The sequence below is a fragment of the Loxodonta africana genome, chromosome 11, assembly GCF_030014295.1.
Source record: "Loxodonta africana isolate mLoxAfr1 chromosome 11, mLoxAfr1.hap2, whole genome shotgun sequence".
Classification (NCBI taxonomy): Eukaryota; Metazoa; Chordata; class Mammalia; order Proboscidea; family Elephantidae; genus Loxodonta; species Loxodonta africana.
Window position 1 is genome coordinate 13868562 of NC_087352.1, and position 22231 is coordinate 13890792.

A 22231-nucleotide genomic window follows, 5' to 3' on the forward strand; every position below is an offset into this window, starting at 1 on the left:
CGCCCTCAGCGGGTCCCAAGTCCTCGTAGACATCCCCTCTCTCCCACCCGGAACCATCAGACTCCACCTCCACCCCTCGGTTGGTCGGGGAGGAGGTGGGAGTCCCTCGGTACCCCTTCGGCTGCCTGCAAGCTTTTGCTCACTTCCATGCGAAACCACTCGGATCTCTCTCAGACCCCTCAAACGCCTCTCACAGTCTTCCTGTGAGTTCCCTTAGGTTCCCCTCCCGCCCCAAGTCCCCTCCCCTGGGGAACCCCTCGGCCGGGCGGCTCACTCCCACTGCTGGCCGGGTCAGGTCTCCTCCCGCCCCTTTCTCTCTGCCGGTCCCAGTCGGTCCCTCCGGCCCCCGGGTCTCCCCTACACCCAGTTAGAGCCGGTCCCAGCCCCCAGATTCCCTCAGGACCCCCCTCAGACGTCCCCTCACTCCCTGTGCGAGCCGGCAGCGGTCCCCTCCCGCCCCCCCGGCTGTCCCGGCGGCCATTGCTCCAAGATGGCGGCAGCGGCGGCGGCGGGTGAGGCGAGGCCGGGCCGGGCCGGGCCGGGCCGGGCCGGGCCGGGCCGGGCCGGGCCGGGCCGGGCCGGGGGCCGGGCGGGGGGCCGGGTGGGGGTGCCGGGGTCCCGGGGCGGCGCTCACCTGCAACTCGGCGCGTTCGGCCTCCCAGCGGGCCTTCTCAGCTTCGAAGCGCGCCCACTCATGCTGGATAAAGTGCAGGATCCCGGGCAAGCTCAGGGGCTCCGGCCCCGCTGTGGGCCCGGGGCTGCCTCCGCCGCCACCACCCTTACCTGCCGGGCCGGGCCCGGAGGCAGGGGCAGGGGCCGGGGCCGCCCCGCTCGGGCCAGGGCCCGCACCGGAGCCCAGCGGGCGGCAGGAGGAGGCGGCGGCGGCGACCACAGCGGCCGCTCGCTCCTCCATCATGGAGGCCCCGGGGCCGGCCCGCGCGCCCGCTGTGCCTCGCGCGCCTGCGCGGCCGCGCCAACCTCTGCGCGCGCGCCCGGCGGGAGGTGGAGGGGCAGCAAACGAGAGCGAGGCCGGGCGCGCGCCTCGCCCACCGGGGTCGACCCCGAAAGCGCGCGCGGGGGTGGGCGGGAAGGGTGGGCGGGGCGCGAGGCTCCCCGTTCGGAGAAGCGAGTCTTTGGGAGGGGCCACTTTTTGCCCCCTCCTCTCGCGTCGCCCAATAGAGAGTGTCTTACCCTCTCCAGCCCCAAATACCACTCCCCTCGACAATCACTTTCGCTCTTTGAGAGAAAGAGTGACCACGGGGGGTTGGTTTCGGCCGTGGCACCTTCCTGATTTCCTGGCCCAGGGCGGTTGTCATGGTAACCCTTCCCCCCAGCCTAGAGCCCCCCCCCCGCGCGTCTTCCATCTCCCCCACCTTTGTGGCTATGGACCCCCACATACCTGGAGGAGGTGCTAAGGTAATCTTGGTCCTGATGGTCCTTCTGCCCCTAACGACCGACCTCGGTTACTATGGCATTCCTCCTCACCTAGCACCCAGGTAGAAGAGACCCCGGGCCCCAAGAAGACTAATGGCTGAGAAGCACCTTTTCCTTAACCCCCCACACCACCCAGTTGGAGTTACCATGGTAACCATCACCCTCTTTTCCTTCGTGGGAGGCCCCTGGGCCAAACCAACCAGGTGTTTTTATTTAGAGGAAGAGATGCTCTGATGAGGAGTAGTTGTTATGGTTACAGGGCCTGGACCATCCCCAGGGAGGTGAGAAATAGGCAAAACCAAGCCCTGGTTGCTATGGTAGCAGGGTCAGTCCCCTTCCAGTGACCCTAGAACCAGGCCCCAGAACCCTACCAAGGTAGGGGACATTTTAGGATTGTCTTTTGAGTTGGAACATGTCTAGGGAAGGGGTTGTCATGGTAACAGCTTCTGTCACTTCTAGCCCCACCTTTCTGGACACATTCATGAGAGGGGAGGTTACAGATTGCTATGGTAACTGACATCCTTCCCACTCCACCCTCTCCCCCTCCTGAGACGCGCCAGGTGGTGCCTGAGCTTATGGGGCATCCGGAGAAAGGATTTCCCGATCCTCTTGTTGCCACTTTTGTAGATAAGATGAAACCGTGCTGTGTACTAAGGAGCCCTGGTGGTGCAGTGGTTAAGCACTCAGCTGCTAACCAAAAAGTCGGCAGCTCAAACCCACCAGTGGAGAAAGATGTGGCAGTCTGCTTCACTGAAGATTTACAGCCTTGGAAGCCCTAGGGTCATAGGGTCACTATGAGTTCAAATTGACGTGATGGCAGTGGGTTTGGTTTTTGGTTTTCAGGTGCTCTATTCTCCAGAATTGGCTGATTTGGGGTTCTCTGGTTCTCCTTCCCACAGCAATGCAGCTGAGCTGTGCTGGAACCACCCCCCGGGAGTCCCCCCACCGTGCAACCTAGGAGGTAAGAGAAAAAAAGCCTCTCAATGCCTCCAGCACTTGCATAGAAACTGCCGTGTCTTCTTTCACAAAGCCTTTCCCACACACCTCATTTTCTCTACCCTCACATTCCTATCCTACAGATGCAGCAACTGAGGCTCAGGCCAGATCAAAGCTCGGGCCTAGGGAACCCAGGCCTAAAGTGACTTGGGATCCACTTAAAATGTTTTGTGGGAAATGGGGAGACAAATAAGGTCTTAGCTTAACTGTCCTCTCCTTCCCTGACCACATTTTCTAAAGCAAGCCCCTTGTTTTTCTCTGTTACGGCCCTCTGTTTTCCTCCTTATCTGTGGCGCAGCAGTTAAAGTGATCTACTGCTAACCTAAAGGTCAGTGTTTTGAAACCAGCAGCAGCTCCTTGGGAGAAAGATGTGGCAGTCTGCTTCTGTAGAGATTATAGTCTTGGAAACCCTATGGGGTCACTATGAGTCAAAATCGACTCGACACCTGTGGGTTTTTTTTTTTTTTTCTTACCTTGCCAGGACAGATCCAGTGTCTCAGTTTCTTAGTGCTGATATAATAGAAGTACCACAAGTAGGTGGCTTTAAGAAACAGAAATTTGTTTTCTCACAGTCTATCTTCGTTAGGTACTGTGGAGTTAGTTCCAACTCACAGTGACCTTATGGGCAGCAGAACAAAATGCTGCCAGGTCTTAACAGTTCCGGAGGCTAGAAGTCTGAATTCAGGACACTGGCTCTAGGGGAAGGCTCTCTCTCTGTGGCCTCTGGAAAAAGATCTTTATTTTATTAAACTTCTGGTCCAGGGTTCCTTGGAGATCTTGTGATGTCTGTCTTCTGTGTTTGTCCTTCCCTCTCTGTGCCTAATCTCTTTTTGAATCTCAAAACTGATTGGCTTAAAACACACCCTATACTAATGTTGTCTCATTAACATAACAAAGAAGGTCCTATTCCCAAATAGGATTACATCCACAGGTTACCTGTTGCCATCAAGTTGATTCCGATTCATAGCTTCACAGTGACCCTGTAGGACAGAGTAGAACTGCCCCATAGGGTTTCCAGGGAGCACCTGGTAGATTCAAACTGCCGACCTTTTGGTTAGCAGCCATAGCTCTTAACCACTGCGCCACCAGGATTCCGTATCCACGGGTGGTCCCCGATTTATGATATACTTGAGTTTCCAGTTATGAGGAACCATACTTACAACCATTTTTCTTTTTGGTACATCTTATCATTAGTAACGTACTACATACAGTGTCGCAGCATGTAATATGCTGATGTCATTCTCAGACGTTCACTCGCAGAGGTTCAGTGTGTTCAAAACACTGCCATATATAGCAGGCTATGAAAACGTAAAAGAAAAAAAAGATATTTGACTTACACCAACTTATGTCAGAACCGACCTACGACAGACTCATCAGAACAGAAACCCATCGTAAGTCGGGGACTGCCTGTATAGGGTCTAGGGTTTACAACACATATTTTGGGGGGAACACAATTCAATCCATAACACCCAGTGACTATCTTGTTCATCCCTGTGTCCCCAGAACACAGGGTCTGGCACAGAGGGCACTTGATAAATATCTGTTTGTCGAGTTGATGAGTTGAATGGTTAGGGCTGGGGAAGGTATGCCAAAGACAGACTGAGGGTCAGGCTGGCTGACTGGACCAGTGAGAGACAGTGGAGTTCATTGGTTTATAGAGCACAGACTCTGGACCCAGCCTTCTTTGGGTTAAGGCCAGCTGTGTGACCTTGAACAAGTGACTTCACTTCTCTGTGCCTCAGTTTCTTCATCTCTAAGTGTGACCATTACATGAGGATTAAACAAGTGAATACATACAAAGTGCTTAGAACAGGATCTGGTACATTGTGAGCTGGTAGAATTGTTGATACTATCATATCATCCTGATTCAAAAAAATGTAGAATATTTGGACCTTCAAAATCATTCCATACGCCCTGCCCCAATGAAGAAGCCCTGGTGGTGCAGTGGTTAAGTGCTCAGCTGCTAACCGAAAGGTTGGTGGTTCAAGCTCACCCAGCAGCTCTGTGGGAGAAAGACCTGGCAATCTGCATCCATAACAATTCCAGCCTAGGAAACCCTATGGGGCAGATCTACTCTGTCATATGGGGTCGCTGTGGGTCAGAACTGACTCAATGGTATACAACAACAACAACACAGTTGGGGAAGCCAAGACTGACCTTGTCAGGGTTCCAGAAGGCTTCCTTTCTCCTCTCTGGTCCCCTCACACCCTCACCAGCAGGTAGCACCTCCTCATCGGGGCATCAAACCCTCTGGGGACCTGGTGCCTGTCCTGGGGTACGCCTCCTGGTCCAGAGTCTGCAGACATAGCATGGCTGGGCTCTGGTCTCTGTGTCCTTTTCTGTCTCTGAGTGACACGTTCCCCATCTTAATAATTTATTTCATTCTTTCAACACTATTAAGCCCCTGTAATGTGCCCGGCAGGATCCCTGGTGGTGTAGTGGTTAAGTGCTATGGCTGCTAACCAAAAGGTCAGCAGTTCGAATCCACCAGCTGCTCCTTGGAAACCCTATGGGGCAGTTCTACTCTGTCCTTTAGGGTCGCTGTGAGTCAGAATCAACTGGACGGCAGTGGGTTTGGCTTTTTTTGGTTTAAGAGCCCCTGGATGGTGCAAAAGTTTAAGTGCTTGGCTACTAACCATAAAGGTTGGTGGTTCGAATCCATCCAAAGGCACCTCAGAAGAAAGGCCTGCGGATCTGTTTCTGAAACATCACAGCCATTGAAAACCCTACAGAGCGCAGGTGTACTTTGACATACATGGTGTCTCCAGGAGTTGGAATCAACTTGATGGCAACTTTTTGTTTTTTGTTTGTTTAAAGATTAGAAAATCACTCCTAATGTGCAATTCAGATTCTTAAGTGCTGTCTGAGTTGGATAAAGGAAGAGCAAGCAGGATTGGGATGAGTAAAGAGGGGTGGGAGGCGACTCCTGGTGGGAGGAGAAAGAGGAGGCAGGAAGACTAAGGCAGGACCCCAGGCACAGGGCATTGTGGGTAGAGTTGGGCACGTGGGACACAGCCTGCCTTGGCTTTACGGACCTTGACCATCGTTCTTGCCAAGTGCATTCTCAGTGCCTGGCTGTATTCTGGGGACAGAGAGGTGACTGAGACAGCACTGACCCTGCCTTTCCAGGCCTCACAGTCCATCAGGGGAGACAGACCCATTCCTAGATAGTAACTACCCAGAGTGGGCAGGGCTGGGATGGGGGGAGCCCAGAGGCTGGGAGAGCCAGAGTGGGTGCCTGACTCAGCGTGGGGGCCAGGGAAGGTTTTCAGGAAATGGAGACGTCTGAGCTGAGTCTGAAGCATTAAGTAGTTCTCCAAGAGAAGAGGTGTGGGGAGAAGGGGGATAGGAAAGGAGACTCTTCCAGACAGAGGGAACAGGATATGCAGAGGCTTAGACACAAGACATGTTACAAGAAAAGAAAAGTCTAGGCTGGCTGAGGCATAGAGTTTGAGGGGGACATGGCAGGAGATAAGGCAGAAATGGTGAGCAGGCAAGGGCCAGGTCACACAGGGATGTTCTAAGAAGCTTAAACTTTCTCCCCAGGCCACTGGGGAGCTATGGCAGGTTCTGAGCAGGAGAGGGACAGGTCAGATTTGTGCTTTAGGGAAACCCATCTGGATGCCATGAGGAGGGAGACTTTGTAGGGTCACGACTGGGACAGGAGACCAGAAGGAGGCTGGGTGGGAATCTAGGGGAACCTGGGGTGAGGGGGGAGCTGTGGGGATGGGGAGGAGAGGTCAGAAGTATTTAGAAAGTACAACAATTTGGTGATTAGCTGGGTCTCTGATATCCCCTCTCTCTGGGAGGGGTCAAACCCAAACCCAGTTCTGGGGACTCATAGTGACCCTGTGACAGAGTAGAACTGCCCCATAGGGTTTCCAAGGCTGTGATCTTTAAAGAAGCTGACTGTTGCTACTTTCTCCCACTGAGCGGCTGGTGCATCTGAACCTCCAACCTTTTGATCGCAATGGAGCACTCAACCACTGCACCACCAGGACTCCTCTGGGAGGGGCAGAGACCTATAAAAATCCTTCTTGTGGAAACTTTTTGAGCACCTGCGTAGAACCAAGAGAGTTACCCCTTTCCCCACTAGCCGGATCTTCTAGTCGAGTGGGAACAGAGAAACAGCGCCATCTGGGGGTCATTTGGAAGTGTGGCCAATGAATGTGAGGGGGGTGCCTTAAGGTTGGCAGCTTCTTGATGTTTCTCACTCCATGTTTTTGATTTTTTTTTTTTCTTTAATTACTGCCAACATTTAAAAACTGGGAGAGGTCTGATTTGTAAAGAATGATTTTTCTGGCTTTGCTTGCAAAACCAAAGCCATCTGGCTGACCATCAGGAAGGAAATGACCTGATGATGCAGGATTTGGGGATCTTCAGTGGGGGAAGGGTTTGGTGGCTAAAGCTCAAGGGTACAACATCAGCTTGGCCCTGGAGGTGACAAGGGTGTTCGAGGGAAGGAAAGAGGAGATCAGGGGTGGCTTCCTGGAGGAGGCAATGGTAGAGAACAAGGTAGAAGCTGGGCTTGGGGGTAGAGTGGAGGATATTTATAACTGAACCTGAATAAAAAGTTGACAAAGAAGAAGGGAAGAGTGGAATTGAACAAGAGAAAGTGATTCCTTTGAAAAGGGCTTTTACTGAGCAACTAATGTGTACCTGGCCCTGTGCTGAGTGGTGCTGGGAACCAGCAGTGACTTAAGACAGGCCCAGGGTTTGCATTCTTGGGTCATGTGATCCAGTGGGAGACACAGAGCCATCATCAGACAGTGATGATTCAAAGTGGAAGGGCTAGGGTAGAAGGAACCAGGAGACTAAACAAGCCCAGAGGGTGACCATGACCCAGCCTGGGAGACAAAGGAGGGCTTCCTGGAGGAGGTAATGTCATAGCTGAGAACATATAGGGAGAAGGGGTGGGAAAGAAGGTAAGGCTTGGGTGTGTCGGGGGAGTTTGACAACCAGCTCCAGCCACCCCTTTCTTCCACCCTCTCCAGGATGCCGGGAGGCCCTCCTAGGGCCTGAGGCCAGCCCCATGCGGCTCACCCGCTGCCAGGCTGCTTTGGCAGCCGCCATTACCCTCAACCTCCTGGTCCTCTTCTATGTCTCGTGGCTGCAGCACCAGCCCAGGAACTCCCGGGCGCGGGGCCCCCGCCATGGGTCAGCCACCAGCCCCCGCGTCACCATCCTGGTGCGAGAATTCGAGGCCTTTGACAACGCCGTCCCTGAGCTAGTGGACTCCTTCCTGCAGCAGGACCCAGCTCAGCCAGTGGTAGTGGCCGCTGACACACTCCCCTACCCGCCCCTGCCCCTGCCCCGCCTCCCCAACGTCCGCTTGGCGCTGCTCCAACCCGCTCTGGACCGGCCTGCCGCTGCCTCGCGCCCCGAGACCTACGTGGCCACCGAGTTTGTGGCCCTGGTGCCTGATGGGGCGAGGGCCGAGGCACCAGGCCAGATGGAGCACATGGTAGAGGCACTTCGAATGGGAGGCACCCGCCTGGTGGCTGCCCCCGTCGCCACGGCCAACCCCGCGCGGTGCCTGGCCCTGAATGTCAGCCTGCGGGAGTGGACGGCCCGCTACGGCCCGGCCCCCACCGCACCCCGCTGCGATGCCCTGGACGGGGACGCCGTGGTGCTCCTGCGTGCACGCGACCTTTTCAACCTCTCGGCTCCCCTAGCCCGACCGCTAGGCACCAGCCTGTTCCTGCAGACCGCCCTCCGCGGCTGGGCGGTGCGGCTGCTGGAGCTGCCCTTTGCAGCAGCGCGCCAGCCCCCGCTGGCCACGGCCCACGCGCGCTGGAAGGCGGAGCGCGAGGGGCGCGCGCGGCGGGCGGCGCTGCTGCGGACGCTGGGAATCCGCCTGGTGAGCTGGGAGGGTGGGCGGCTCGAGTGGTTCGGCTGCAGTAAGGAGACCACGCGGTGCTTCGGTACGGTGGTGGGCGACACGCCGGCCTATTTGTACGAGGACCGCTGGACGCCCCCATGTTGCCTACGCGCGTTGCGAGAGACGGCCCACTACGTAGTGGGCGTGCTGGAGGCGGCTGGAGTGCGCTACTGGCTGGAGGGTGGCTCGCTGCTGGGCGCAGCCCGCCACGGGGACATCATCCCGTGGGACTACGACGTGGACCTGGGCATCTACCTGGAGGACGTGGGCAACTGCGAGCAGCTGCGCGGGGCTGAGGCAGGCTCAGTGGTGGACGAGCGCGGCTTCGTGTGGGAGAAGGCCGTGGAGGGCGACTTTTTCCGCGTGCAGTACAGCGAGAGCAACCATCTGCACGTCGACCTGTGGCCCTTCTACCCCCGCAACGGCGTTATGACCAAGGACACATGGCTGGACCACCGGCAGGACGTTGAGTTCCCCGAGCACTTTCTGCAGCCCCTCGTGCCCCTGCCCTTCGCTGGCTTCGTGGCCCAGGCGCCCAACAACTACCGCCGTTTCCTGGAGCTCAAGTTCGGGCCCGGGGTCATCGAGAACCCCGAGTACCCCAACCCGGCCCTCCGGAGCCTGGCAGGAGGCGGCTGAAGTCAGGGGAGCATTAGGGCACAGGAAGCTGTCATCTGGGGTCTTTCTGGGTGTGGAGGAGCTTTGTGTGATTGGGCGGTGGGGGTGGGGGGAGAAACTGACAATAGAAATACATAAATCAGAGGCAGGGCACACGAGAGAAGGCTGGCTTTAGCTGAAGGCGAGAACAAGCCTGAGATGCTCAGATGAACAGGGCCTTGACCCTGTAGACGATGGATACGTGTGGGTACATCCTGGGTCGTCCTAAAACTGGGGTGACACTGGCATTTGGTGGACGGGGCCAGGATGCCAAGCTGCCCCGAAGGGCCCAGCACAGCCCCCGCCAAAAATGCCAAGAGCCCTCCGTCTGGAATCTGAAGGAAGGAACAATTCCCCATCTGCTGCCCAGAGACCCAGGGAACAGCCGGCACAGGATCGGGAAGGAGTGTGGAATCCGGGGCCAGGCTGCGGGATCAAGTCCGCGCTGTGCCGTTTACTAGTTAGGTGGGCCTGGGCAAGTGCCTCCGGCCCCTCCAAGTGCAGCCAAGTGCCCTCGGTGTCTAGTACACAGTGACCCGCCAGGATTATTGGCTGCTGGGATTGTTTTGGCCACTAGAGGGCGCCGCTGTCCCACTTCTAATGGCCCAGTGGGGCTGCTAAGTGGAACCATAAGCTCAGGGCCTGTTCATGGCCAACACGTCTCTTGAATCTTTGGTCTTCTCTCTAAGGCCTTCTGGGAGGCGGGGCATCGATGACCATCTCCCCTTCTTCCTCAGAGGGAAGCGGAATGGGATCTCCTTGGAGAAGACAGCAGCCTCTCTGACGCGCGGGTGTGGTGAAAAACGGGCTCTGGATCCCAGCCCTACTCCTTAATAACTGTTACCTCATTGTTTTAGCTTCCTGCGCCTGTTTCCTCGCTTACAAGTCGGGGTGACCAATAATCATAGCTCATACTTAGTGAGCACTTACTGTGTGCAGGCTTTGTTCTCAGTGCTCTGTGTGGATTAACTGATTTATCCCTCATCTTAAGCCTCTGAGGTGAGAGCTGCTATTATTCCCGTCTTACAGATGAGGAAACTGAGGCCAGAATGGTAAAGTCACTTGCTGAAGGTCAGACAGCTTAGGAAGTGACAGAGCAGGTACTCGAACCCAGACTGTCAGATTCTGGAGCCTACACTGTTGACTCGCCCACTATGCCCTTCTTTGGAGTCCTCGGGTGGTGAAAACAGTTGACGTACTTTGCTGCTAACTGAAAGAAAGGTTGGAAGTTTGAGTTCACCCAGAGGTGCCTTGGAAGAAAAGCTTGGCAGTCTACTTCTGAAAAAAATCAGCCATTGAGAACCCTTTGGAGCACAGTTCTACTCTGACACACTTGGGGTCACCATGAGTTGGAGTCAGCCTGACAACCACTGGTTTATGGCCCCCTCTTGTAATGGTAAAGGAGCCTGGTGGTGCAATGGTTACGCACTCAGCTGCTAACCGAAAGGTTGGAGGTTTGAACCCACCCGCAGTTCCACAGGAGAAAAACCTGTCAACCTGCTCATGTAAAGGTTACAGCCTAGAAAACCCTATGGGGCAGTTCTTCTCTGTCACATGGGGTTGCCATGAGTCGAAATCAACTTGGTGACGCCTAACAACAACTAGAAGTGGTATTCAAGAGGGGCTTTTGGGAGGCCAAACCACTTAGCACGTAGAAGCAATGGTGTTTTTCTTTTTATGATCATGCACCTAAGAGTAAATACTGTTAGGGCATGTACCCCCAGTATGTGTATAATTATTTATAAGTCATATACATGCCCGACTATCAATCTGTATATTAGCTATAATGAAACTTAAATTATTCCATCTTAAAATAAAAAATAAATATAAGTAGAGGCTCTTATGTTTTCTTGCCTCAGCCCAGTGACTTGTCACTCACACTCCTTAGGTGTGTGCACCTGGCTTTCGAGACCACAGGTTAAAAACACAGGCTCTGAAGAGAGAGGCCTTGGTTCAAACCCCAGTGCTGCTGCTTCCTCCCAGTGTGAACTCGGGTCACCCTTCGCTCTTCGCACCTCCTACTGGGATCTGGGGAAAGGATCCCTAGTGGCACAATGGTTAAGTGTTTGGATGCTAACCAAAAGGTTGGTGGTTAGAGTTCACTAGCCACTCCGAGGAAGAAAAGACCTGGTGATCTGCTCCCGTAAAGATTACAGCCTAGAAAACTCTATGGGGCAGTTCTACTCTGTCACTTGTCAATATGAGTCAGAATTCACTTGACAAACATCCAACAACAATGGGGGTAAAGAGAGGGCCTACCCCATGGAGGGGGGTTCTGTGAGGCACTTCGTGGTGACGGGGTCAGGAGGCAGGGCTGGATTTAACCGTGCATGGCCTGGCCCCTACCTTCCTTATTAATCGTAGGCAAGTCACTGCCTCTGAAACTGTAAGTTAGGGGGCTGGTAATATTGCAGAATTGCCAGGAGAATTAGGATAGCTTATGCATGCAAAGTGTAAATTCCTTGGCAGCTGACACTTCACAGCCCAGCAAGGAAGGAGGAGTATTGGGCCAGTCTCCTGAGGCTCAGGCAGCCAGAGCCTGGCTTCTAGGCCAGCCCGTGCTTTTAACCACTGAACCTGCACATGGTTCACCAAGAGACTGCCAGGTCCCTGAGGAGCATACTGGAAATGTAGGGGGGTGATTGGGGTTATGGCAGAGATGGGGTGGAGCTCTTGGCTGTTGGATGGAGGTATCTTCCAATAGGCAGGGCAGCCCCGCACCACAAAGGATGATCCCTGATCTCGTCCCATTTTCAAATGCTCCACCGAACATTCCTGAAGGAAGGGGAATGTTAAGAATATTTTACACCTGGTAAGGCTTGAACTCACCTGTGGGAGAAAGGCCTGGCGATCTGCTTCCCTGAAGATTACAGCCAATGTCTGCCTTAGCATTATGCTCTTTTAAGAATCATCCATATGGGATCAAAGTGACGACAGCAACTTGAAATATTAGATAGGAAGCTTAGGGGCAGTGAGTTTATGTGAATGGGGGAGGAGCACCTCAGAAAAGGAGGGTGAGAATGCTTGCACGGCTCAAAGAATGTAATCCATGTCATTGAAATGCACCTGTAGAAACGGTCAAATTGGTGTATGTCTTGCTGTGTATATTCTCAACAACAACAAAATAAAATAATAAATTACAGCCAAGAAAACTCCATAGAACAGCTCTACTCTGTAACACATGGGGTCACCATGAGTCAGAATTGTTGACAACAGAAATTGGTTGATGTGTAAAAGAAAAAAAAAAAATTGTTGATGTCATCTTCTGATTGACACCAGCTGTTCCTAGCTGCACACTAAGACCACCTGAGCTGGGATTTGATACAGACAACCACATCAAATGCTTCCAGCAACTTCTCATTAAATCGAGACTTATTAGGCAACTGGAGGTCTCAGTAGAGTTTTCTCTTGGCATCAGGCATATTGTTTTGGTGTTTTATTCTTTCTCAGCTGCTCCTGAACTAACAGTGGTTACATGAAAAACTTTTCTGGCCTACAAAATACTGTCTGATCATTTTATATGATATTTTTATTATTGACTAAGTTAAGCTATGACAGAAAACCCATTAGAATTAACTTGTTGCACCTAGCGTTGCAACAATTAAGTGTTCAGCTGCTAACTGAAACGTTGGTGGTTCAAACCCACCTAACAGCTCTGTGGGAGAAAGACCTGGCGATCTGCTCCTGTAAAGATTCCAGCCTAGAAGACACTATGGGGCCGTTCCACTGTCACGTGAGGTTGCTATGAGTCGAAAGTTGACTCGAAGACACCTAACAACAACAATGAGCTTATATTAGAATACATACTATTTATGAATTCTGCAGCTTCCATAATTACACTCATACTATTAGATAGCCAGGACAGAGGTATGTTAATATTTAATAACGGGTACCTCCATACTTGGGGGCAGCGGTGGTTCGGTGGTAGAATTCTCACCTTCCATGCAGGCGACTCAGGTTCAATTACTAGTCAATACGCCTCGTGAACAGCCACCACCCGTCTGTCAGTGGAGGCTTGCCTGTTGCTATATTCCTGAACAGTTTCAGCAGAACTTTCAGACTAAGAGGAACTAGAAGCCTGGAGAACTACTTCTGAAATCCACCAAGGAAAACCCTATGGATCACCATGGTGCCATCCACAACTGTTGGTGGGGATGGCACCAGGACCAGGCAGAATTTCCTTTCCTTGTGTGTGGGATGCCCAAGAGTTGGGGCCAGCCCCGCGGCAGCTATCAACAAAAACAACCTCCGTACTAGTGCGTAATGAGAAAAAAAAAAAAAAAAACCTATTGCCATCGAGTTGATTCCAACTCATAGTGACCCTATAGGACCGAGTAGAATTGCCCCACAGAGTTTCCAAGGAGTGGCTGGTGGATTCGAACTGCCAACCTTTTTTTTGGTTAGCAGTGGAATGCTTGACCACTGTGCCACCAGGGGTCCACTTGTGTCTTGGAATCTGCATTAAATCACTGACCTGAGCCCCCTAAATAAATTTTTTTTTTTTTTTTTGCTGAGTGTTATTACTATCCTGGCTCTCCCCAGGAATTTCCTGGAACTCCTCCGCCCCATCCAGCAGCCGAGGGGTTAACAGTGGGCCCAGTGGGAGAGGAGGTGTGGTTTGTGTCCCAGTTACTGTTGACAACCGGTCTGCCAAACAGTACATATTTTGTGCATGGCCCTGGAGCATTACACAATATTTCCTATGAAAAGTCCTTGGCTCTCAAAGACTTTTACACAAATGCACCTTTATGCCAATAACTGGAGACCACCCAATGTCAATCAAATAGAGAATGAATACACAAACTGGTACATTCAGGAAATGGAATATACTTCCCGCATTAAAAAAGGACTGAAGTGCACGGAACAGCACGAATGAATCTCAAAGCATTAAATTAAAAGAACCCAGACACCAGAAGTTACACACTGTGTGATTCTATTAATGTGAAATTCTAGAAAAGACAGAACTAATCCATAGCGAGGAGGGTCAGTGGTGGTTCAGGGGTAGAATTCTCACCTTTCATGTGGGAGACCCTGGTTCGATTCCTGCCTAATGCCCCTTATGCGCAGCCACCACCCATCCGTTAGTGAAGGCTTGTGGGTTGCTATGATGCTAAACAGGTTTCAGTGGAGCTTCCAGACCAAGTCAGACTAGGAAGAAAGGTCTGGCTATCTACTTCCGAAAATCAGCCAGCGAAAACCCTGTAGATCACAACAGTTCAATCTGCAACTAATCATAGGGATGGCACAGGACACGGAAGGTTTTGTTCCGTTGTGCATGGGGTCACCATGTACTGGGGACAGCTAACAACGACAACAATCCATAGCGACCAAAAGCAGATCAGTGGTTGCCTAAGCTTCGGGGTGGAGGGAGGGAATGCCTGCAAAGGGGCATTAGGAAACATGGGGTGAAGGGAATATATATTTTTTTAAGTATATATATAATTTATTATTAACTTTTTACATTGATTTTTTTTGTTAATTTTCTTATCCTTCAGGTGAATGGAGCCCTGGTGGTGCAGTGGTTAAGAGCTATGTCTGCTAACCAAAAGGTCAGCAGTTTGAATCCACCAGCCACTCCTTGGAAATCCTATGGGGCAGTTCTACTCTGTCCTATAGGGTAGCTATGAGTCGACACTGACTCCATGGCAAAAGGTTGGGTTTTTTTTGTTTGTTTTTTGTTAGGTGAAAGTTTACAGTGCAAATTAGTTTCAAAAATTTATACACAAATTGTTTTGTGACATTGATTGCAATCCCCACATTGTGTACTTTATTTTTGTTGTTGTTAATATACATAGCAGAACATAGACCAAGTCAACAATTTCTACACATACATCTCAGTGACACCGATTACATTCTTCAGGTTGTGCACCATTCTCACCCTCCTTGAGTTGTTCCTCCCCCATTAACATAAACTCACTGCCCCCTAAGGTTCCTATCTAAACTTTCCAAGAGATAATCAGAGAGAATTTCCCAGACCTGAATAAGGAACCAACAGTCCTAGAAACACAGATCTGTCGCTAGGAGGGACAAGACTGAGTCATTACCCTGTGTTTGTCCTCCCCCTAAGGAGCCCTGGTTGCACAGTGGTTAAGCACTTGGCTGCTAACCAAAAGGTCAAAAGTTTGAATCCACCAGTGGCTCCACAGGAGAAAGATGTGGCAGTCTGCTTCCGTAAAGATTTATTTCCTATTGGGCTTCTATGAGTTGGAATTGACTTGATGGCAGTGGGTTTGGTTTTGGTTCTCCCTCTGCTCCCCCAAAAGCTGAGTCCCTAGTATGTGCCTACCTGCCCCCATACTGCCACCCTGAGCCAAGAGCCCGGGTCCAAGACCAACTGAGGGCCAGCCTGAGTCCTTTCTCTCAAGCCAGGCTCCTCTGAGGAAGCAAGAGGGTATCTCAGTAATAGCAGTGGGTGAGGCGGTGGAGGAAGGGAGAGGGAGGTGGGAGCTCAGGTGCCTTCTCCTCCCTCCCGTGTCCCCTGCCCCCTTATGTAACCTTCCCCAGCAGCCTTTGGGTGAGGCATAACTGAGCCTTTCAGCAGAGAAGGAGGCTTGACAGAGCTCATTCAAGGTCACAAAGCTTGAACAGGTGGGACCTGAGCCAGGGGAACAGCCCCCTTAGAGCCAGGCAGCTCTGTGGTCAGAACTGGCTTTATTCATTCATCCTGCAAACACTTACTGAGCACCCACTGTGTGCCAGGCCTTGATCTGTGTGCTCAGGGGATACAGCTGTGAGCAAGATAAAGGGGGCTGCCCTCATGAGGTACATATCCCAGAGAGGGCAGACAGTAAATGATAAGGCTAATAAGTGAATTACATCACATGTTGTTTGGAGCCATCGAGTTGATTCCAACGTGTAGTGACCCCATAGCATAGAGGAGAACTGCTCCATACGGTTTCCAAGGCTGTAATCTCTACAGAAGTCCTGGTTTGAACCTACCAGCTGCTCTGGAGGACAAAGACTTGGCAATCCATTCCTATAAAGATCACAGCCTAGGAAACCCTATGGGGCAGTTCTACTCTGTCCTGTAGGGTCACTATGACTTGATGGCAAAGGGTTTTTTTTTGCCATCGAGTTGATTCTGACTCATAGCAGTTGGTGGATTCGAACTGCCGACCCTTTGGTTTAGCAGCCAAGCTCTTAACCACCACACCACCAGGGTGACTCAATGGCAGTGAGTTTTTAATCTTTACGGAAACATATCATGATGCTGCTTCTTCCTCAGAGCAGATGGTGGATTCAAACCACTGACCTTGTTGAGGCACTGAGTGCTTAACAATTGCGCCACCAGGGCTCCTTTATTGAATGTTAGAAGGTAGTATTGTTGTTCTTAGCTGCTGTCAAGTCAGCCCCTGACTCATGACAACCCCACACACAATGGAACAAAATGCTGCCCTATCCTGTGCCATCCCCATGATGGGTTGCAGATTGGATCATCGTGATCCACAGGGTTTTCATTGGCTGATTTGGGGAAGTAGACTGCCTGGGCCTTCTTTCTAGTCCATCTTAGTCTGGAAGCTCCGCTGAAACCTGTTCAGCATCCTAGCAACATGCAATGACAGACGGGTGGTGGCTGCACATAGATGCATTGACTGGGAATCGAACCCAGGTCTCCTGCGTGGAAGGCAAGAATTCTACCACTGAACCACCACTGCCCCTTATAGAAGGTAATAAATGGTATTAAAAAAAGAAAAAGGGGAACAGGGTAGTATTGGGTGTTGTTGTTAGATGCTGTTGAGTCGGTTCTGATTCATAGCAATACTTTGTATAACAGAACGAAATACTGCCCGATCCTGCACCAGCCTCACAGTCGTTGCTATGTTTGAGCCCATTGTTGCAGCCACTGTGTCAATCCGTCTTGTTGAGGGTCTTCCTCTTTTTCACTGGCCCTCTCTTTTACCAAGCATGATGTCCCTCTCCAGGGACTGGCCCCTCCTGATAACATGTCCAAAGTAGGTGAGATGAAGCCTCACCATTCTCGCTTCCAAGGAGCATTCTGGCTGTGCTTCTTCCAGGACAGATCACCATAATTCAAAGGCATCAATTCTTCGTCAGTCTTCCTTATTCATTGTCCAGCTTTCCCATGCATATGAGGCAATTGAAAATACCATGGTTTAGGTCAGGCATACCTTTGGGTACAGGAAGTGGGAAAAGGGCAGGCGGCTTGTGGGATTCAACAGAGTGGTCAGGGAAGGCTTCATTGAGAAGGTGACATTTGAGTAAAGACATGAAGGAGGTGAGAAAGGAGTCAAGCAGAGATCTGGGAGAAGGCAGTGCAAAAGCCCTGAGGCAGAAGCAGGCTGGCGTGTTCGAGGAACAACGAGGAGACCAATGTAGCTGGAGTGACTCACTGAAGCAAGGAGAGTGGCAGAGGATGCCGGGTCTTGTGAGCCGCAGGGAGGACTGAGGTTTTTTGAGTGAGGCAGGAGCCTGGGAGGGTCCTGAGCAGGAGACCTGAGCTGCCATAGTGAGAACAGGCGCCCCCTCGTGGCCATGTGGGGAACAGACTGAGGGGGTGAGGACTGAGGCAGGGAGGCTGGTGAGGAGGTGATGGTGATGATGATGATGGTGGCTGGACCAGGGTGGCAGCCAGCATGGAGGGTGGTGGAAGGGGACAGATTTGAGGTGTACTTCGAAGGCAGAGGCACATAGGATTGCTGACAGCCTGAATGGGAGGCATGAAGGAAGAGGAAGGGTATCACAGGGGAGGGGACTAGAATGGGCTCCCATATGCTTGCCTGGGGTCTGGCCGCTTGCAACAGCCCGGGCTTCTGCACCCCCTGGAAGCCTCTGGGATTCTCCACACCCAGCCAGAGCCAACTTCAGGGAAACCAAAAGTTCCCCAGCTTTCCGGATGCCATGGTTCCTCTATGTCACCATGGGCTGAGCCTCTCTGGGCCTGGTTTTCCCCATCTGTAATGGGCAGAGGCCAAGTTAGTGGGTTTTGACTGGTTCTCCTCCAAGGCCCAGGAAGTGTAGGGGGGTGGCAGAAGGGGACCCCTACTCCACCCCCTTCAATCAAAGCCACCATTTTCAACCTTCACCAGGGTCATCCATAGAAGATTTCATCCCAAGAGAGTCCACTGGCTTTAAAAAATATTTGAAATCATTGATCTAGGAGGTCTACTGGCCCTAAACCCATTGCTGTTGATCCCGACTCATAGGGACCCTATAGGACAGAGCAGAACTACCCCATTGGGTTTCCCAGGCTGTAATCTTTATGGAAGCAGACTGCCACATTTTTCTCCCATGGAGTGGCTAGTAGGTTCCCATTGCTGACCGAACACTTAACCCTTGCACCACCGGCCCTAGCATTGGAATATTCTAACTTCCAAGTAGAGGGTGCAACGAAGGACACAGGAGAGCATGATGGTGAGGAAGAATACAGGCTTGGTGGCCCCAGACCTGGGTTTGCATCTTTTGCATCTCTGCTCTGCTGTGACCTCCGAAAAGCTTCCTACCTTCAGAATGCCTCAGTTTCCCCCTCTGTAAAATGGGAACAATCATAGCGCCCACCTCACAGGGTTGCTGTGAACATTCAAAGGGAACCTGCCTGGGAAGCTTTTGGCATAGATTCAAGTACATAGACAGTACACCATTAAGCACAGGTGATATTTTTATTTATAATTATTGTAGAGAGGCAGGGTAGTAGGCTGGGTAAATGTGGGCTGAAGGCTGATCAATCGTTCTAATCAGGGCCACAATAGGTAGACCCTGAAAGAATGGGAGAAGAATGTGGAACAGAACCTCAAATTATTAAAAACAAAAAGAGACTGATGGACTCCCTGAAACTACTGCCCTGAGATACTCTTCAAACCTTGAACTGAAACCAACCCCTGAGGTCACCTTCTATCTAGACAACAGACTGGCTCACAAAATAATGAATATCACCAGTGAGGACTGTGCTCCTGTAAAAAATCAGCTATATGAGACCAAATGTTCAACAATTACTTTAAAATAAAGATGAGAATGTAAGGAGGCAGGGAAACTAGATGAATGGAAACAGAACAACCAGAACATTGACACGTTGAGAACGTAACCGATATCACAGAACAATTTGTGTAGAAATTGTTGAATGGGAACCAAAACTGCTGTGTGAGTCTTCACCGAAAACACAATAAAATATATATATATTTTTAAATGTGGGCTGAAGGCAAGCTGGAGAAGTCTGAATCCCAGCTGTGCTACTTCCTGGCTGTACCTCAAGCTAATGACCTTACCTCTTTGTACCTCAGTTTCCTCTTTAAAATGGGGATAGAAATAATTGGAACCCCCTCAGAGGGCTGTTTTGAAAAACAAATATATGTGCAAAGTGCTTATAATAGTGCTAGTAATTGCTCGATAATTGTAGACTGTAATTAACAGAGCTTGGGGACCAGGTCTGGGGGCTTCTTAAGTCCCTGTCTGCACCGCAGAAAGCTGGAGATGGCTCCAGTTTTTCCACAGGCCTAGATCAGTGATTTAGGCAAATTAGCAGCCCGTGACCAGCAAATTTTTTTAAATGGAGTGGAAAAACAATGGCTAAGCACTATTGGGTGAAGCTTGTTTCGTTACATATTCTTTGAATATATGTGAGTCCTCCCCCGCCTTTATCCAAAGTTTCTCTTACCACAGTTTTAGTTACCCACAGTTAACCACAGTTCAAAAATGTTCAGTGAGTGCTGTGGTGAATCACATGCCTTCCCATCCCATCTGGCCGCAGACACAATTCATATGACTTTTAGTATAGTACATTCTTATAATTGTTCTATTTTATTATTAGTTATTGTTCTTAATCTCTTACTGTGCCTAATTTATATATTAAACTTTATCATATGTAGGTGCAGGACAAAGCATAGTATATATAGGGTTTAGTACCATCCAAAGTTTCAGGCATTCACAGGGGGTCTTGGAACATATACCCATAGATAAGGGGAGACTACTACATTATATACGTAGAAGGAGCCCCGGTGGTGCAACAGTTAAGCGCTTGGTTGCTAACTGAGAGGTTGGCGGTTCAAACCCACCCAACAGCTCTATGGGAGAAAAGACCTGGCAATCTGCTCCCATAAAAATTATAGCCTAACACCCATGTTCATTGCAGCACTGTTTATAAAACAAAAAGATGGAAGCAGCCAAGGTGCCCATCAATGGATTAATGGATAAATAAATTATGGTATATTCACACAATGGAATACTATGCATCAATAAAGAACAATGATGAATCTGTGAAACATTTCATAACGTGGAGGAATCTGGAAGGCATTATGGTGAATGAAATTGTTGTTGTTGTTGTTAGGTGCTGTCGAGTCGGTTCCGACTCATAGCGACCCTGTGCACAGCAGAATGAAACACTGCCCGGTCCTGCGCCATCCTTACAATCATTGTTATGCTTGAGCTCATCGTTGCAGCCATTGTGTCAATCCACCTCGTTGAGGGTCTTCCTCTTTTCCGCTGACCCTGTACTCTGCCAAGGGATGTCCTTCTCCAGGGACTGATCCCTCCTGACAACATGTCCAAAGTATGTAAGACGCAGTTTCGCCATCCTTGCTTCTAAGGAGCATTCTGGCCGCACTTCTTCCAAGACAGATTTGTTCCTTCTTTTGGCAGTCCATAGTATGTTCAATATTCTTCGCCAACACCACAATTCAAAGGCGTCAACTCTTCTTCGGCCTTCCTTATTCATTGTCCAGCTTTCACATGCATATGATGTGATTGAAAATACTATGGCTTGGGTCAGGTGCACCTTAGTCTTCAGGGTAACATCTTTGCTCTTCAACATTTTGAAGAGGTCCTTTGCAGCAGATTTACCCAATGCAATGCGTCTTTTGATTTCTCAACTGCTGCTTCCATGGCTGTTGATTGTGGATCCAAGTAAAATGAAATCCTTGACAACTTCAATCTTTTCTCCATTTATCATGATATTGCTCATTGGTCCAGTTGTGAGGATTTTTGTTTTATGTTGAGGTGTAATCCATACTGAAGGCTGTGGTCTTTGATCTTCATTAGTAAGTGCTTCAAGTCCTCTTCACTTTCAGCAAGCAAGGTTGTGTCACCTGCATAACGCAGGTTGTTAATGAGTCTTCCTCCAATCCTGATGCCCCGTTCTTCCTCATATAGTCCAGCTTCTCTTATTATTTGTTCAGCATACAGATTAAATAGGTATGGTGAAATTAGACAGTTGCAAAAGGACAAATATTGTATGAGACCACTATTATAAGAACTCGAAAAATAGTTTAAAAAGAGAAGAAAATATTCTTTGATGGTTACAAGAATGGGGGAGAGGGAGAGGGGTTTTCAGTAATTAGTAGATAAGAACTATTTTAGGTGAAGGGAAAGACAACACACAATACGGGAGAGGTCAGGACAACTGCACTAAACCAAAAGCAAAGAAGTTTCCTGAATAAACTGAATGCTCCGAAGGCCAGCGTAGCAGGGGCGGGGGTTTGGGGACCATGGTTTCAGGGGACATCTAGGTCAAATGGCATAGTAAAATCTATTAAGAGAACATCCTGTATCCCACTTTGGAGAGTGGTGTCTGGGGTCTTAAACACTAGCAAGTGGCCATCTAAGATGCATCAGTTGCTCTCAACCCACCTGGACCAAAGGAGAATGAAGAACACCAAAGACACAAGGTAATTATGAGCCCAAGAGACAAAAAGGGCCGCATAAACCAGAGGCTACATCAGCCTGAGACCAGAAGAACTAGATGGTGCCTGGCTACAATCAATGACCGCCCTGACAGGGAACACAACAGAGAACCCCTGAAGGGGATGCAGACCTCAAATTTTCATAAAAAGACTAGACTTAATGGTCTGAGACTAAAAGGACCCCAGAGGTCATGGTCCCCAGACCTTCTGTTAGCCCAAGACAGGAACCATCACCAAAGCCAACTCTTCAGACAGGGATTGGACTGGACTATGGGATAGAAATGATACTGGTGAAGAGTGAGCTTCTTGGATCAAGTAGACACATGAGACCATGCAGGCAGCTCCTGTCTGGAGGGGAGATGAGAGGGCAGGGGGCATCAGAAGCTGACTGAATGAATACAAAAATAGAGGGTGGAAGGAAGAAGTGTGCTGTCTCATTAGGGGGAGAGCAGCTAGGAGCGTATAGCAAGGTGTATACAAATTTTTGTATGAGAGACTGACTTGATTTGTAAACTTTCACTTAAAGCACAATAAAAATTAAAAAAAAAAATTACAGCCTAGAAAACATTGTGGGACAGTTCTACTCTGTCACATGGGGTCGATGGCACCTAACAAAAACATGTACACGGACTGT

At 50.4% G+C, this 22231-nt stretch overlaps 2 protein-coding genes and 1 non-coding gene across 9 annotated transcripts in view; 1 reads left to right on the forward strand and 2 right to left on the reverse strand.

Moving 5' to 3' along the window:
- STRN4 (striatin 4) overlaps positions 1–916 on the reverse strand; it is a 30431-nt gene extending 29515 nt beyond the window's left edge. For 3 of the 5 annotated variants that reach the window (XM_064293869.1, XM_064293872.1, XM_064293868.1), the window contains exon 1: positions 635–744. Coding sequence is in view for 2 of the 5 variants with exons in the window: in XM_064293871.1 (XP_064149941.1) it covers positions 635–916 (282 nt within the window). In the remaining 3 variants the exon portion in view is untranslated. Of the gene's footprint in view, positions 1–634 lie in introns of all 5 variants that reach the window. The other 2 variants (XM_064293871.1, XM_064293870.1) reach the window with 1 other exon arrangement.
- Positions 478–13464, forward strand: FKRP (fukutin related protein). Of its 3 annotated transcripts, none has more exons than XM_064293874.1 (3): positions 478–512; positions 2334–2395; positions 7425–13464. In XM_064293874.1, the coding sequence occupies exon 3, from the start codon at positions 7463–7465 to the stop codon at positions 8948–8950; it is 1488 nt and encodes a 495-aa protein (XP_064149944.1). In that variant the 5' UTR covers positions 478–512; positions 2334–2395; positions 7425–7462; the 3' UTR covers positions 8951–13464. The 3 variants fall into 3 exon arrangements, with proteins under 3 accessions (XP_064149944.1, XP_023398955.1, XP_003406527.2); XM_023543187.2 differs by lacking the exon at positions 478–512 and adding an exon at positions 1111–1584; XM_003406479.4 differs by lacking the exon at positions 478–512 and having other exon boundaries at positions 1111–2395.
- A 3088-nt stretch (positions 13465–16552) lies between these two features.
- Positions 16553–16623, reverse strand: TRNAG-UCC (transfer RNA glycine (anticodon UCC)). The gene has a single exon. It is a non-coding gene; the product is annotated as a tRNA-Gly (tRNA).
- Positions 16624–22231: the final 5608 nt, after the last annotated feature.

Excerpts from the sequence above, each read along its gene's own strand:
- FKRP (XM_003406479.4), top strand. The coding sequence starts at position 2,248 with ATGGCAGTGGGTTTGGTTTTTGGTTTTCAGGTGCTCTATTCTCCAGAA. Across the intron at positions 2,396-7,424 it reads CCCACCGTGCAACCTAGGAG|GATGCCGGGAGGCCCTCCTA; the intron begins GTAAGAGAAAAA and ends CACCCTCTCCAG.